General features: G+C 41.7%; 1 protein-coding gene across 1 annotated transcript in view; it reads left to right on the forward strand.

Moving 5' to 3' along the window:
- Positions 1-8,479: 8,479 nt before the first annotated feature.
- WWC2 (WW and C2 domain containing 2) overlaps positions 8,480-17,068 on the forward strand; it is a 100,874-nt gene continuing 92,285 nt past the window's right edge. Inside the window, exon 1 of the mRNA XM_074905801.1 lies at positions 8,480-8,858. Coding sequence (XP_074761902.1) covers positions 8,728-8,858 — 131 coding nt within the window. The 5' untranslated portion in view covers positions 8,480-8,727. The remainder of the gene's footprint in view (positions 8,859-17,068) is intronic.

The raw sequence follows: 17,068 nt of genomic DNA on the forward strand, positions 1-17,068 counted from the left end.
CAAGAACAGGATTGTTTGAGTGGCAACCCCAGCCACTGACTCTAACAGCTGATGTCACTGTCAGCAGCACGGTCCTTTGCCGGCTATTCACAGCGATAGGTATGGAGGTGACTACACCCACTAACAAGACTGTTCCAGGGAGTGGGGATGTGGGATGCTCCGGAGAAGGGAGCAGCATGGTTGATATAGGTACGACAGCATACACTGGGAAGTGCAGGGCAGAGACACGCCAGCTGCATAGAGCAAGCCAGGTCCATTCACAGTAGCTCTGCTGCGGCCCCGGCCCCGGCAGATCAGAGCTGACAGCTACAGAGCAACAGCTGCATCAGAGGGAGCAAGTATAAGAAAGGAGGTGGGAAGGGAAGGCAAGGAAAAGAGCAGGAGCCAGCACCTGCCATAGAAAAAGGTGACACTACCGTTCCTACTCTCATCAGTGATATATAAAAAATTACCGTTGAGTCTTGGTTTTAGTATATAGGGTGAAACTAGATGGAAGCTGTAGAACAACCAACCCTTGTTCTGCTACATTTTGAAGATGCATTGCATTTTATTTTCTCGGGTTGAAAAGCCTCATTCTGCAATCTGAAAAAAAGCCCAAACAAATTGTTTCTAAGTTCCTGCAGTGGGAAGCAGGCTGCTGCACTTCTTTCACATTTGTTATGTTCTGAAAAAAGGGTATCAATGGTTAAGTAATCAGAGAGTTTCTGAGATAGTGCCTGAAAACAGCATTTTTCTTTATATAAAAGAACATTTTTATTTGTTTCTTTTGCTGAAGGTGGCATATTGAGTTGTACAAAGATGTATTAATGCTTCCATAGAAGAACCAAGGTCTTTTGTGAGTGATGTCCACGATACCACTAAAAGCTGCACAGACTGCAGTCCCAAGGAGGTTTATCTCTTGTTCTGGTTGTCTAGCGAGACTAAAGGGAAAGCAGCACTGATTCTAAACACCCGGCTGCTCGCTTGCAGGGGAACCTCTGGCCTAAAGTTCAAGAAGCCAGTTTACAGCATAGTAGTTTCTTTGTTTTGGTATGTTTGAATTACATGACACGCTTCTGTGCTCTTTAAAGATGTGGAGAAATGGGCAAACAGGAATCTCATGAAGTTCAACAAAGAGAAATGCAATGTCCTGCACCTGGAGAGGAAAAACCTCACGCACCAGGACACACTCCAGGCCAGCTGGCTGGAAAGCAGCTTTGCAGAAAAGGACAAGCTGACCAGGAGCCAGCAAAGCGCCCTTGCAGCAAAGGCAGCCAGCAACATCCTGGATTAGTATTGTTGCCAAGGTGATCCTTGGTGACCTGAGGTGATGGAAGGAGATGATCCTTGCCCTCTACTCAACACCAGTGAGGCCACTCCTGGCATTCTGGGTCTAGTTCTGGGCTTCCGCACACAAGAGTCATGAACATGACATACTGGAGTGAGTCCAACAAGGGTCACAAGGATGATTAAGGGACTGGAGCACCTCACATGTGAGGAAGGGCTGAGAGAGCTGGAGCTGTTCAGCCTGGAGAAGACAAGGCTTAGGGGCTTCTCATCAATGTTTATAAATACCTGAAAGGAGGATGCAGAGAAGATGGAGGCAGGCTCTTTTCAGTGGTGTATAGTGACAGGATCAGAGGTAACAGGCACAAAATGAAAGAAGGTGGTTCCCCCTGAACATCAGAAAACACTTTTTTCCTGTGAGGGTGACCAAACACTGGAACCCTGAGAGGCTGCTCCATCCTTTGAGATACCAAAAAAATGTCAGCACATGGTCCTGTGCAACCATCTCTAGGTGGCTCTGCTTAACCAGGGGAATTGAACAAGATGATCTTGAGGTCCCTTCCAAACTCAACTATCCTGTGAGTCTGTGATTTTTTTGATATAGGCATCAACTGTATATCCTTTGGCTTTACATTCACACCTTTACAGAACAGCTGATGAGCTGCAACAGCTCTGACATTTCATAGCCAAGGATTATGTTTTAATACTTGAATTTTGCAGACTTTTCCTACCTTTGATTTTTTTTTTTTTAAATGATTGTTCAGTGTAATTTTTTTATGCTGTTGGAGGTTGTTTTTTTATGAAACATTTCATTTATAAACACAAAAGTACAGCTAACTACAATTTATGCTTTTGTTATATTTCTCCACCAAGAAATTCAAAGGAAAGAGCTGTTGAAATATTGTCATGTGTCTTATATGTGGACACAAGCATTTCATAACATATGGTTGACCATATGGAATTGATAACTTTTATACACATTTTACCTGGGAATGAGATACTGAATAAAAGGAATTTTGGTATAAATTATAATCTTTTCCTTGTGATAAGAAAGCTTACCCCAAGTATTTCTGAGACCACATATTGAAATAATAAAAATGACACAATGCAGTTCAACAGATTCAGCTCAGGAGCTGAAAGTATCCTATGTTCTAATTCCTATCCTATTTCGTTTAGTATTTTCCACTCCATCAAGTCATTTAACACTTTTTTTTTTTATGTCCACTGCAAAGTGGACATAACAATATCATGCTGTGTTTTTCAATTTTTTTCAGTCCTCCAAAAAGTGCAAACATTGGGATTCTGGGTTTTGGATAACCAGACTAGAATGAAAATTGCCATGGGATAATTCATACAATTCAGCAACATCTCTAGCAGTCTAGAAGTGCTAAATCTTGGTATGGATGTATCAGTCCTATTTTTGCTATAAATTTGCACAGATTAGTTTTACTTTTGCAGCATTGTTAGCAATGAGACAGGATTGAGGTTCCTTTGTTGTTGCACAGGACAGATGTCAAAGTACTTTGCATGCACACAAAGAAACCCTACTTTTTTGAGGGGAAAGAAAAGGTGAAAAGTGGATAAAAGAAGCATTTTTTTTTTTTTCATATTATAGTTTGGAAGGTTCATACTTGTTTTGTGTTTCAAATAAGGTTTTTCATTTGTTAGAAGAAAGGTTCCATAAAACTTTCCATCAGTCAAAGGATTATTTTCGTTTTTGCAATGCAGGTGTTAAATACTCAGCCAATTAATCCAGTCTACTACATTTACTGCACTGTTTCTGCAATGGATGATACAGAGAAGAAACGTACTTCAGGATGCTGTTGCTAAAACATTCCTTTTTGTATTTCACCCGTTGCCCCCCTTAGATACAACACAGCAGAAGTACATTAAGTGCTTTCTTCTGGCTGTGGTGGAAGCACTCCTTGCACCATCAGAGAGGGACCGTTAAAAGTATTAGCTCTGTAAACCTGTGCACTTGCATACTACTTGATGGAGTATCTTAAATACTTGAAGAAATTAACCACTGTTCTCCACCAAAGGAGCTGTTTTGGAGAAACTCCTTCATATTTCCCTCCACGTCGATGAGCAGAAACCCTCTATTGCTGGCCTACTTCTGTCTTACATGTGGCCACAAGACAAGACCAGAAGACCAGGCTCCTGGGAACCTTCCTGGCTGACCACGTGTGCTTTTGCAGTTCTCCAAAGCCATTAGACAGCAGTGAATAGCCACCACAATTCACAGATATGATGAAATGAAATATGTAGGAAATTAAATCTGTGTGTACAAATATCAGAGATACATCAAAAAAAAAAATAAATACAGTGAGACTGTTTCTATGGAAGATGTAACATCAAGACAACATACTAAAACTGCATCAAGAAATTCTGTGGGAATATGCCTTGGAGGCTAATTTGGACCTTGTCAGTCCTAGGGTTTTTTGAACAACCAAAATTCTCCATCTTCTTTTTTCTTTGTCCAGAGAAATATCAGCAGTATGAATCAGAGTTACAGAACTGAATGCAAAGTTAGTTTAATGAGTGGTTTGGGGTGAGTTTGGGAAGATTTTACCATGAAAATGTTACTCACATTTTCATAGTTAGGCTCTTACCACATAATTTACCTACCCATCTACCATATCATTCTACCTACCCTAAACTTTTAATCAGACTAACAATCAATTAAAAGTGTTCTGTGCACTTATTTTCAGATTTATAGAATTAGAATTACACCTGCAAGAACTCGAAATGTGTAATTGTTCATTACTTTCTCCTATGCAGGCCTGAAGGCAAAAATAAGGCCAGAATTATGAAAAAAGCTAGTATATATTCATTTCATGCAGAACTTGGTATAGTCTTTTCCACTGATACTTCAGGACATCTTTGTAGGACATCCTATTTTAGCAGCAAGCTGTCCAATTGAATATAGGTGGAAAGAGCAGGCTCTGGACTAACGAGAAAAGCTAAACAAGCATAAACTTTATCTGGCTCCATTGCTTCTGCAGAGCTTCATCATAAATTCAACCAGTAACAATAATATTCAAATATCTTTTACTCTCAGATGTATACATATGTCAGAGACTGGCAACAGTAAAAGTAGCACTCCTCCTCCTTTCCTCCCTCACACATGTACACTGTTTTTCTTTACAGGACTTTTTAAAACTAAAAATCTCACTGCATAAAGGAATCTTATTTCTTGGTGGGGTATTTTTGGAAAACATAGTTGTCATAAAATTCACTGTTTTTAAATAAACAAGTAGTTATGATTGTGAAAACAATAGAGTTCTACAGTAGCTATATGTGAGGGAAGTCAGACTTGTCCATATTTGGTGGTTTACGTAACCAATATATAGTTTCAAACATGTGTCAGATGTTTTTAAAAATTAATTCTGTCACCATACTTCATAATTCATTTTGCACCCAAATTCTGTTTGAAAGCAGTGGAGACTAACTATGCAGATTTTCAGGAAGACAGCTGCGGCTCTTGATTTAGAGCCATTTGTGCATAGTACAAGTTAAGAGTTGTTAACAGCTGTAAATTTCTTCAAGGACTTCATCTCTAAGGATCATCAAGTTAAGGGAGTCTCTTGTTATGGAAGGACGGGGTACAAACACGCCTTTTTTGATCACAGTCAGTCCCAGGAACAGATTCACTGTGCAAGAAGCAGTAAGCAAAGAGTATCAGGAGATTAACTACATTAGTATAGACTGGAATAGGGTATGCCTCTCGTTATGCAATGGGGCACAACCATTTGCTTTTGTGGGCACCCTTTCTGGATTCAGCCACTTCCACACCTGTGTTCTGAATTTTTGCATAGACATTTTTTCTTCTTCTAGCTGATAATAGTACGTAGAAAGGACACAAAATAGTTATGACTCTTAATTCCCATTAACTCAGTCCTTTAACTATGTACTACTTATAAAGTGAACTTTTCCAGACCTGTTAAACATGCATATGCAAAGCAAAAGAGAGACATATTTACCTCCTTTTTGTTGAGCACATCTTGTTATTTCTCATACTTACTGATAAATACTTAAGTCAGGCCATGGCTACATTGTTCCGTGCTTTTGGACAACTCCTTCATATGCACCCTTCTGTGTTTTGAATAAAGCATGCTTACATCTTCTAAACTATGCTGTCTTATGCAATTAAGCCAAACAATCTGTGGTATGCTGTCAGCTGACAACGTCAGCACAACATGCTAGGCAGGTTATCAGATGAGATGTAGGACGTATACTTGAAAAACTACTTTCAGTTAGAATTTATAGCATATTTTAAGCTATGAACAATGATTATGAACACCTGTTCTGCCTTCCTATATTAGGGATGTGAAAAAATATTAAAGAATAGTGGAAGAAATTATTTTCTACCAGCCCAAATTGCAAAAGAGCAGTAAACAAGAGGATAATTGGATTCTGCTTTGTACAATAAGAGCAGTCCTTCAAAAAGCTACGTGTTCTCACTGATAATATTAAAGGTCTGGCATTTATTTACACAAATATTACCTACTTTTTGTCAGTCTGACTTCAAGTATTATCATTTCTAAGTAGTCTTAAACTAGCATTTTGGACTGTAGACTCTTAACTCCAAGTACAAACACAATGAAGTACTCAGACAATGGAAAATGGAGGGAGGAAGGGGAAAGCCTAATACTTACAATGCAACAGATTAAGTGTAAGCACATCTGTACAGGCACACACAAGCATATGCATAGAAATTAGACAATTATGCAATGATCTTAGTATATTTATTTCCAAAAATTAAGAACTGCAACTTTCATTTACTTGTGGGAATGAAAATATTGTTGTTTTCTGACGAGAAAGTTTTACCCTGGTAAAGATGGTTATAAATCATCCACATGGATCTCATCTGATCAGGAATCAAAGATGTGGTTCTGACTGCCTTGGTCATGACATAGAATAGGAATTAGGTGTTACCTCAATTAACTTCAGGGGAATTACTGGCATAAAGGTTTCATTGACATGAGGTTTCAGTTTTGGTTTGGTATAAAAGATTTTCTAATCTTATGCTTTCTTCTGTGTGGATTATTTAGAGAGTAGGTGTATACAAGTGCTGCTGTGTAACAGGCTGGCTTTTTCAGGATGAAAAAGGCGGTATCATTAGAAAAGCTCCTAGTTAATGCCAAAGATAAGTAACTGGCAGCTAGTTTCAGAAAAACTATATCCTCTATAGCTTTTTATCAATTTACATAAAAAAGGTCTTACTGCTGTTGCAAACTGAACTTTAGAAGGGAAAAGGAAATCCAGTTTACCCTGTCCCACAACCGCCACATGTACTTTCTCACTGTAGGATGTCACCTGTAAACAAGTTTATAAAATTAGACTATTTAAATAGACACAAATGCAAATGCATAGCAAAAGTGCTTTTTTACACTGATGGAAAACAAGACTAGACTTTATAAACCAATCAGCTCATTGAAACTTAATATTATCAATGAAAATAGATGAGTCTGACACTTTAATAGGCAATGATCCTGTTGCTTTCCCTAAGTGGCTGAACACTTCAGGATATTCAGAAGTTAGGACAGCTCAGGTTTTCTCCACTATCAGGGCCTTACTTCATGTATGAAGCGTCACTGCACCTTACGTTAATACAATAGATGTGAAAGTAAAATCTTCAAGATAGTCTACAGCTCAACATACAGGTATTGGGGGGGGGGGGGGGCATATGAGCCATTTGTAGAGATAGTCTTACAGAGTAAAATAAGCAGCACAACTGAAATAATAAAGGTCTTAACTCTAACAGATTGGCAGTTAGCTAAATTAAAATCATATCTTTCTGGTACTTTTTTCTATTTAGGAGCAAATCCAACAATGGGACTTAGATATCTGTAAATTAGTCACTGCAACACCTGTCAGGTATGTGGCCTCCAAAGTGGAATCCAAACCCTTGTTACGCACTGAGTAGAGCTGAATGCTAAAGATCGCTATAGTGGAGTAGACAAATGGATTAACAAGAACAACAACAACAAAAAAAGGACAGCTCTGGGTGCCAGACCTCCTCTCCTAATACACTTTTGGTATTTAAAACCAGTAACTTTAAGTGGAACAAAACAGAACATTCTAGGGAACAGGGACTAAAATTTGGGCTACCTAAAAGTCCTAGCTGCTAAACTTGAGTCATATTCCCCCATACATGCTCTACTTCTGGTGCCAGAGCTTGGGAATCAGATACACATGCAAATTAATAGAGCTCATTTTACCCTCTATCAGCTGAACCATGGTAACCAGCCCGGAGTACTCTTCTCCTGTGGCACATGTGAGATACACGCACAGTAATTCACACCTGGTTTCTATGCTTAATGAGACTGAGGCTTTTGGGGCCAGAACAGTTCAGGACACAAGTGGTATGTGCCACGTATTCTGCACTCTGTTAAAAAGAGAAAAAACAAAGTAAGTTTAGGCGCTTCCACGGTTAAAGAAGAGTTCCCTTTTTTAATTTAAATTTTTAACTGTGTATTTTAAATGTCGAGGTCTTTTTAGGAACCCTTGAGCCTTGCTGGAGTTTAGCAGAGTTCACAGGGATGCGGAGAGAGGTTGGCGGGACCGGGAGGGCAGAGAAAGGAAAGGAAACTCGACCCGGTCACGCCGCAGGGCAGGGAGCCAGCGGCAAAGCCGCCTCTTCCCGGGGCCCCCTCCCCGCGCCCCCGGGGCCAGGACATGCCCCGCGCCAAACCCGCCGGCGCCACCTGATTCGGGGCCGGCGGCAAGTTCGCAGACAAAGGGACGCGCCGCCGGCCGGGCGGGCGGGCAGTCGGTCGATCAGCCGGTAGCCCCTTCGCACCGCTCTCCCCCGCGGGGTGGTGGTGGCCTGCGGGGCCGTGGCCGCAGTACTTAAGCGCCCGGGACCTGACGGCCAGGGGTAGGGGCTGTTGGTCGTCTCCCCCTCCCCAAGGTGGCTGCCTCCTACCCCCGCAGCGGCCGAGCTCGTTGAGAAGCGAGAGGGGCCCCCTTGCCGCCTTTCCCCCGCCTCCTGCCGCTTGCCCTACGCGCTCCCCCGCTGGACGTTTTCTGTCCCGGATCCCCGGCTGGGGCCTGCCCAGCCCGGCGGCGGCGGTGGGCAGCGCCGGCAGGGTTAACCCTAAGGAATGCGGCGGGAGGAATGTGCATGCAGATGAGATGGATGCTAATCTCATGCTAATGAGCGGCGGCCGCGGCCGCCCGGGGCTCAGCCGGGCTCCCCGCGCCCAGACGGCAGCTGGGCTCCGCCGGCAACCCTGACCCGGGCTGCCGCGGCGCGGGCAAGGCGGCAGCCCCGGCATGGTGGACTGAGAGCCGGCCGCGGAGGAGGGCTTTCCCCGGCTTCCCCTCCCGGCTCGCTCCGTGCCCCACAGCCCCCGCTCCCGGCCCCTTCACCATCCCCCCGGGTCGGGTGGGGGCTTTTCCCGCTTCCCGTCTTTCTTTCTGTCCCTATGGAGCAGCTACCCCCGCCTCTCGACCATGCCTAGGAAAGCGGGGAATGGGCAGCTCCCCTTACCCGATGGCTGGGAGGAGGCGAGGGATTACGACGGCAAAGTCTTCTACATCGACCACAACACCAAGCAGACCAGCTGGATCGACCCTCGGGACAGGTGGGGGCGCGGACGGGGAGGTGGCGACGCCCGGGGATGGGTGTTCGGGGGGGCTCGGAGGGGCGCTGCCGGGCCCTTAGGCGCTGGGGCAGCTCCGTCGCGGAGGGACGGGGCGGGTGTTTGGGGGGGGCCCGGAGGGTGCCCCTGTCGGGACGGGGGAGCGGGAGGAGGGCAGGAGAAGCCCCTGCTTGCAGCCGGGCACGTCGTGCCCTCCTTCCCGTCGGCGTGGGTACAGCCTGTTGTGAGCCCGCTGCATGAGTTGGTGTTGGGGGGGGAGAAGCCTTACAGACTACTCCCGGCAGTCGACTGGGGTCGCTGGCGTTTGGGGAGTTCCCGACAGGTACCGAAGTTTGCGAGTTTCTCCCAGAGCAGAGGGCGCTGGCTCTTCGCCATCCCTCTCCCCCGGGCGCGCGGAGCGGGGCCGCCTCCCTCCTGCCTGGCGGAGCGTCCCGGACGCCTGTCCCTCCCGCGGTCGCCACCCCCCCCCGTGTCCCCGGGGACCGCCTGCCCCGCCGCCGGCCTGGCCCGCCCGTCCGGTGAGCTCGGCGCTGCTGGCGGAGGAGCCGGGGCTGCGGGAGGCCTCGTGTGCTCGCTAGGCCTCAGCAAAACCAAATCCCGCAGGCCCCCCCCGCCAGCCGGAGCTCGGGGTGTTTGCTGCCCTTTCCAGGTCTAAGCGCTGTAAATCGGCAACGTCCTCTGAAAGCGCTTCAGCGAGCGAGGTAACCAGCTCAAAGGCTCCTCGCCCAGCAGTCACCAGCGCAGGTCTCTCAGCTGGGCTCTTCCAGGAGGCTTCGGTGGCTGTTTTTAATAGCTGGGCCATAGGCGCCAGGATACTTCTGGTAAAACGAGGGTTTTGACCAAAGTGGTCCTGAAAAGTAGTTAAAACCCCAAACTTTGTGTGTATTATGAAATACAGTGTTGATATTGAAAACACCGGAGTCCAATTATCAAAAACTTTTAAAAGGCATTATAAATTTATGGGACAAGCCGCACTGAATTATAAATGAAGGCCTTGGTTTACATTTCTATGGTGAAATTAGAAAAGGTTGTTGTGACGAAGCTTGCTTGCTGTAAGTTGTATCGGGAAAGTTTTGACAAGCATCATGTGCTGTGTTAAGCATACCTCTCTGTCCTATTTGCTACAGCAGCAAATTCCAGTAGTGGCAAACTTAAATTCCTTTCTACTTCAAAACATGTTAAATACCTGGTAAATATTAGTGAGGTGGTAAGGTATACAGGACAGTGTTATTTATTATACTTGGCCTTCTCAGGTGATTATTTATGTTTTTACTGCAGACAACAAAAACTTCTGTTCTTTCTCTAGAAATAGTGAATTTGAAGTTTTGTTTGCTTCTAGACTTTTAATTGTGCTTACAAAGAGTATCCAAGATGGTAGATTGAGGTAAAGCAAAATGCAGTTTTGGAGTGTACTCATAACACTGCCTCATGAGTATATCTAAATATTTTTTTACACATTCTGTAGTACTGAAAAGTTCAAGAGTATTCATATTTGATGGTAAAATTTGAGTCTTCACTTCCATGAATAGAGTAGACAGCAAAGTGAGTAACACTTGTGTGTTTGTCATCCTATGGAGATAGGATAAATATTGCTTCATTAATATCTTGATTAAAAGTGGAAGATAAATCAAGCCCTGAGACTTGATAATCTGTAATGAGAACTAAGGAAGTAAAGGCCTTTTTCAGAAAGAGTGGTGTTTGAAATAATTGTTAACCTATGTCAGTCATGCAAAACAAACAGAAGGATCTTGCCCTAGGTGCTTGAGAGAATCCATGTGTAGGTGGCTCAACTGTAGAGCTGAATTGCCTGCACAGGAGAGGGACTGACAAGCTTACAGTATTTGTATTTACAGTATCTGTATTTACAATCTGTATTGATATTGGTGACTTGGTTTGGAAGAGTAGGAAATGCATGAAGTCCAGTGATGACTTTGCTCTAGATTCCGTTGTATATTCTAGGTATTTAAAGAATATATATTCAGAAACCGTATTCAGAAACCGTACAGGACATAATTAGGTTTTACTGTCAGAAAAACTGAAAAGTGATCTTTCAAGTTTGTCAAGACAATAAAATCTGGATTTGTGCTGTTTCTAAAACTTACTGTAAATTGTCCAAATGGAGATAATGGGTTCTACAGGAAAACTGAAAATACGTTCTCTTGTTTGATGATACTTTAGGACTTCTTAAAAAATGTTTTCTCTGATGGAGGTCATAAAGTTTTTATAATGTACTTGTGGAATATTATAGTACATGGGCTCCTAAAATCTTTCACTGGTAAAGCAAGTATAGAAAAGTCTTTGTGGACAATATTCTTTCTGCTGTTGTTAACACTGCATTCCTTGGATGATCACATAAAAAAAGTCACACTTTATGTTTTAAAATAATTTGTATTCTCTTTGATTTAGAAGATACAAATACCGAAGAGTAGGGCTGTGAGGCAGTAGAGACGTATGTCTGTGGGTTCCCAGGTGTATTTGAGCAAAATTGGGAATCTCTTTGTTACTGGTTTAAAATATTCATGTCTAGAAATAAACTGAAGGTTGAAAATGCCATATTTCAAAACTTCTTGGAAAATTATGTGTGGTGGTCTTTTTTTTTTTTTTAAATAGTGATGTTTTTTGTCATGCTTTTCTGGTCTGTTCTGATAGTACATGTATTTGTTACTGCTTATATGGTGCAGGTCTGTTAATATAATGACAGCCTTTGTACAGCTGTAAAAAAACCCACACATCAGCTTCAAGCTTGGGGCTCAGTTTTCAGTTTTGCCCACTTCATTTATCCGAGTAATCCCGTTGACATTAGAGAATCTCATGCTTGTAAGGGCAAGAGTGACTTGGCTTGTTGTGTTTTGGGAGTGTTGTGGAAGCTATTTGATTTGCGCTGTTCTTCGGGGATTTTTAATATTTTGCACTATTCAACAGCGATTTTTCTCTCCAAACACTTAGGGTACTGTGTTGATTTGTTTTGAAGACTGGTGGCCCAAAAGAGAGGGCACTTTAAGATATAAAGTGTGAGAAAGAGAAACATAAAGGCAAGAATGTGGGAGTTGTAGTAACATTTTCACTGGCTAAATATATAGATGTTATTTCTTTGTTTATGACTCCTCCAAGCTACAGCAAACTGAGAACTCACTGATCTTGACAGTTCTTCTGAACCTGGTTTATTATAAGAAGGGAAATAGCCCAAAATATCAATTGTATCCTGCTACTACTTGACAAAGTTATAAAAAGACAACTATGGACTGAAGAGGATGAGCCAATGAGAAGGTGGGAAAGGGGTAGAGGAATTCATACCTTCCTTTGAAGTTCCCTTGAAACTCAGGATCCTGGAATACTGTGTTATGTTAAGGTGTTGGTGTGGTTTTTTCTCTTATAGACAATTAAGAGGGGCATGGGGTGGAGACAGAAGTTTGAAAAGGAAAATTTTTTTGTTTTTCCCTCATTCCAACACATTTTAAGTAGGCCTCGTGTTTGTTATATTCCTTAGTGGAACGAACAGATTAGAGCACCAAGGAGGAATGGAATAGGAGGTAGGAATCTCAGTACCCTCAAATCTTCAGCAGCTGGATGACATTTGGTTTTCTCACCAGGAATGCAGGGCTTCTCATATCTTGGTTTCTACATAGTAAATTGTCCATGCTTCACTGCTGATCACCACAGACTCAAAACAGGTATTTTTTTTTTTTTTACCTTGCCTAAAATGAGTTCCACCTCACAAATTCTGAAGCTGCAAGTGATCTGTATTTAAATGTTTATCTGCACTCCTGTCAGAGGACTAAGCTGCTATGAAAACAAAACTATCCTTTCTTTCTGTCCCCTTTTCAATGCTTTCCGCTGAGGAGAAAAATCTGTTTAAAATACATTTGTACATTTGAAGCAGTTCATAGTATACTTTTACTATAATGTTTCTAGAGTACTCACTAACTATATAACCAAGAAGGTGCTTGAATGTGCAGAAACCAGAGAACTTCACAAGTTAAGAGATTGTGAGTTTTCTTTGTGGTGACGTGGAGAGGGAATGCAGTTTCCATTGCTGTTTTCATCTTTTGGGCAGATGAAAACACTCCCAATTTTTATAATGAAGTTCTGTAATTTGTGCAAGACTTGTTTGAATTAGAATATTTATTAGGTTTCAGCAATTAAATGTTGCTTGTTCTTTTCCTTTAGAAAAAAATAGCACTTTGTTCTTGCAGCTTGCTTTATCTTGTCCTGTGAACAGCTGAGGGAAGATCCTGAGATTGAAGTTACTTGAGCAGGGGGACTTTAATCCTGTCTCCTGGGCACTACCATAGCTCAGGGGTGCATGGTAGAAGGCTTCCTGTCACAGTGGAGATTTGAAGTAGGAGGTGTATCAGATGCTGTACTGGTAAAAGTTAAAGGTGACAAGCAGAAAAGGCAACAGCATGACAGGAGGCATCATCAAAGGCTGGAAAATACATCTGGAATGATTCTTTTTTTTGCATGGAAGTAAGCTGTGTTGTGATGGATAAGTAGAATAACTTACTATCTGAAGTGTCTGAGGCAAGTACGGTTCTGTGTGAAATTGATGATTGCAGGGCTTCAGCTAGAATAGGAAAAAATACTGAAATGTTAAAAATTCTGGGTGGGCGGGAGGGAGAGAAGAAATAGGGAGGGCAAGAAATAGGAGTACAAGTCATCTGTCCTTTGAAGAAGTTAAATTGAAGTGTTAGTCATTACATTTTGAAAGGGATGGATCTTAATCTGTTTTAAGTGCAAATCTCATCATTACTGATTTAAGTCACAACTAGAGCAACTACCTAATAAATCCCTTCTTTAGACTGCTGCTTGCTAAGAATGAATTTAATGGCAAACCATTACTGAAAGGTTCCCTTTCTCATTCCCTTCCTGTTTTCCCTTGCCATCTCCCTTGTTTGCTAGAAGCCGAGGAGGGAGTGGGGCTTTTATGTTTTTGGTGGTGTGGAGCTGTTAAATGACTGCCTCAACAAACCTTGTGAAATTCTAACCTTAATAAGAAATAGTCACCTGCCTATTTTGAAAAATCAATAGAGGATTGTTTGATGACACTCCAGGGTGTATAACTTGCAATAATCCTGTAGTGAGATAGGATAACAATTTTTTTCCTCAAATATCTTCCTGCCTTGTTTCATCCTGTATTATCATTTGCTGGTTTTTATCTTAATTCCACATAATTTGTTTGTGTCTCCTTTTCTGCTCAGGAATGTGCATATTCCCTGTGAAACTTGTCTGGTATCTCATTCTGGTTTCAGTGACAGGTTGGGAACTGCTTTTACTTAATTGATGTATATTTATTCAAAACAAAACCCGTGATGCAAGTACTGAACTCGCAATGAGAGACTGGCTGGGTCTGAACTTCTGACACCTTCATTTGTTTATCCAGTGTAAAGTAGAATTCTAATATTACAGTGCTAATATAGCTGTGATAGCATCAGATAATGTTAAAATACATAGTGATTGTGTATGTGGGTTTTTAACTAGTCTGTCATTTGCTTGGGGCTATGTGATGTTGATTTTAGCATTAGTGAAAATGGCTGTGTTAACTCTGAGATAACGCTTTTATTCTTGATTTCTCTCAGAGTGATAGGGCTGCACTGTATCTTTCATCTCGGAGCATGTGAAGTTAACAAGTCAGGAAATGCTACAGAGTTATTTGCTTATGTGTGCAAAGTATGTACCATTGGTTAAAGCCAAGGACTGTGACCTGGTATGCAAAGTGAGGCAAGTGGTCTAGACTGGTTTATCCAGACCTATGTCTGTAGAACTTGCCTACTGGAGCTATTTCGATTAGAACCTATCTTGACTTACAAGATAGTATTACTGTAGTTGTCATGCACAAGTTAAGCCTTAATGAGAAGTTGTACACATGAAGGAAAACTTTCCTCAAAGGAATGGAGCTGAGCTGTTAGAGATTCTGTCCTACTGCAATATGGTTAAATGAAGGAATACTTCAGAACTATCTTATATTTTCAGAGAAGGGGAGGTGGCTTTAATGGCTGTAAAAAGTTTTCATTTTTACATGTAAGGATAGAGCAAACAGGATAAATTATTTACAGCTTCAGAGATCTGTACAGATTACATTAGTTCTTGTTTTTCTCTATTTAAACAACTCGTGTTCAACCCTTTGGTTAAAATTCTATGATTTGAACATATTATTAAGGTTATTAGAATAAGATAAGAGGATTTCTCTACTACCACTTAATAATGTTTGTAACATCTAGAGACAAGTTGAATTTTGTGAAATAGCTTTTGGCTTGGTTTTCTTGTTACTTTTTTAGTCTAAAAAAAGTTATAGGTATTTGAGTTTCATATCACACAGATGACTAAAAACTAGAACACTACTCGTGGAAGTAATGGAAAACGTTGAAACTGGACGAACATACAGTAATATTTCCATGGTGACACATTGTCAGAAAGGCATGAGTAGAAACAGTGCTAAAATTCCACAGCTCTTAAGCCGGGACATGTAAATTCTTATTACAGCAACCTGCGAGGGATGTGGAGAAGGGTTGCAGAGCAACCCTTGCAGAGTGATAATATAGCTTCCTGAGTCTGGACTGTCTTGTTCTGTTTACCTGTCCCTCTCCTGTCACCAAATAGTAAGCTGACTCCAGAAGATGGTTTGGCTAAAATGAAACCCCCTTGTTCTTAGGGTTGTTTTCCAGTAGAATCAGCTTGTGTCAGTGGATGGATATTAGTACTGGTGTGAGGCAGGAGGCAAGTCCAGAGCTGGGAGCAAAAGGGGAGAGTGGTGCTGTAGAAACCAAGATGCAGGTCAATCCTAGCTGCTGCGGAACTGTCGTCTTAGGTGTTTGTTTCTTTTGTTGGGTTCTCCATTGTTTTCTTTGTGTTCACCTTTGCTTTGCTGTGAACCAACAGTACAACTGTCACAGACATCTTGGTCCTAAACATGTTTTCTGTCACCAAGAAACCTTTATGATGTTACAGATTTTTACATGTTTATTACTGTGAAGCTCTCGTGGAGGAGAAATGTTGTCATTGTATGGTTGCAGAATTAGATCCTATTCTCTGGGAATGTGCTGCTGTTGACAATATGCTTATGAATAGCTAACTACTACTGTGTATGAAAGATCAGAAATTCTTTGACTTTGCATTTTTTCCATAATTATTCATAAAACATGTTTTAGACTCTGCTGCAAAATATCTCACCAGAATGACGGTGCAGTTCAAGACTTGGAATGTTTTATTGTCTGAAACTGGAGCCATTTGTCTTCCTGTATTTGAGGGAGTTGTCTGTATTGGACAAATTGACTTGTCACTCGTTTGAAAGGAGCAGCTAGTGGCTGAAAAGGGGAGTGGTACAGTAGTTACTATGTCCTTTTTGTGTTGCTTTACATGTAGGGTTTTGCTTTGTGGGTGTAGGGTTTGGGTCTTCTTTAATAGCACATTTTAAGTGTTGCTGAAAACTGTTGCTTCTCCCAGTGACTTTTTCTGTGCAAAACCATTACTAATGGTGAAGTTCCTACCTGACAAAGTCAATCTCTGGCTCTTGGTTTTAAAAGGCTAATGAAAGGTCTTCTTGGGACAGAGATTGCTCCCCCCCCCCCCCCCTGCTTCTTTAAGTGTAATTGAAGGCTAATTTGCTTTTGGAATTTTTTTGGTTGGTGACTTCTGGCAGTCTTGGTGGCATGAATATATTCTGTCAACTGAAGCAGTCATTTGCATCTCATAGAACATGATCAGATGCTATCCTTTGAACTTGGATACTGTATGTACTTTAAGAAAGGCAACTTTATCTCATCAACTCTGAATATTTGATTTGATATGTTTGTGCTAGTTTTCTCAATTCATTAAATCAAACTTCAATCTTTATTTGAAAAACAAAAAGAACCACCGTACCAGGATGCCTTCCATAATATGCTGTTGTGATAATCAGGCTTTCAGTGTCTAGAAATACCAGGGGTTTTTTTTACTTTTGATATAGAGGAAAAAAGATCTAGAAGAATCTGTATTTTAACTAAATCCTACTAGGAGACTGTCTTTATATTTGCAACTTTCTCGTGTTGTTAATGAAGGAACAATACTTTACATACCTATTGTTTCTTTTTAAAAGTACTTTGAAGCTGTAGTGTTCTCCAGATAAGCGTATCTCATGGCCTACAGGTCTGACTTACGAATAATTCTTACTCTGATTCAGTGCCTGGCCTGTAGCTCTTAAGAGTTTATATCCCTCA

Source organism: Athene noctua, chromosome 4, assembly GCF_965140245.1.
Source record: "Athene noctua chromosome 4, bAthNoc1.hap1.1, whole genome shotgun sequence".
Taxonomy (NCBI): Eukaryota; Metazoa; Chordata; class Aves; order Strigiformes; family Strigidae; genus Athene; species Athene noctua.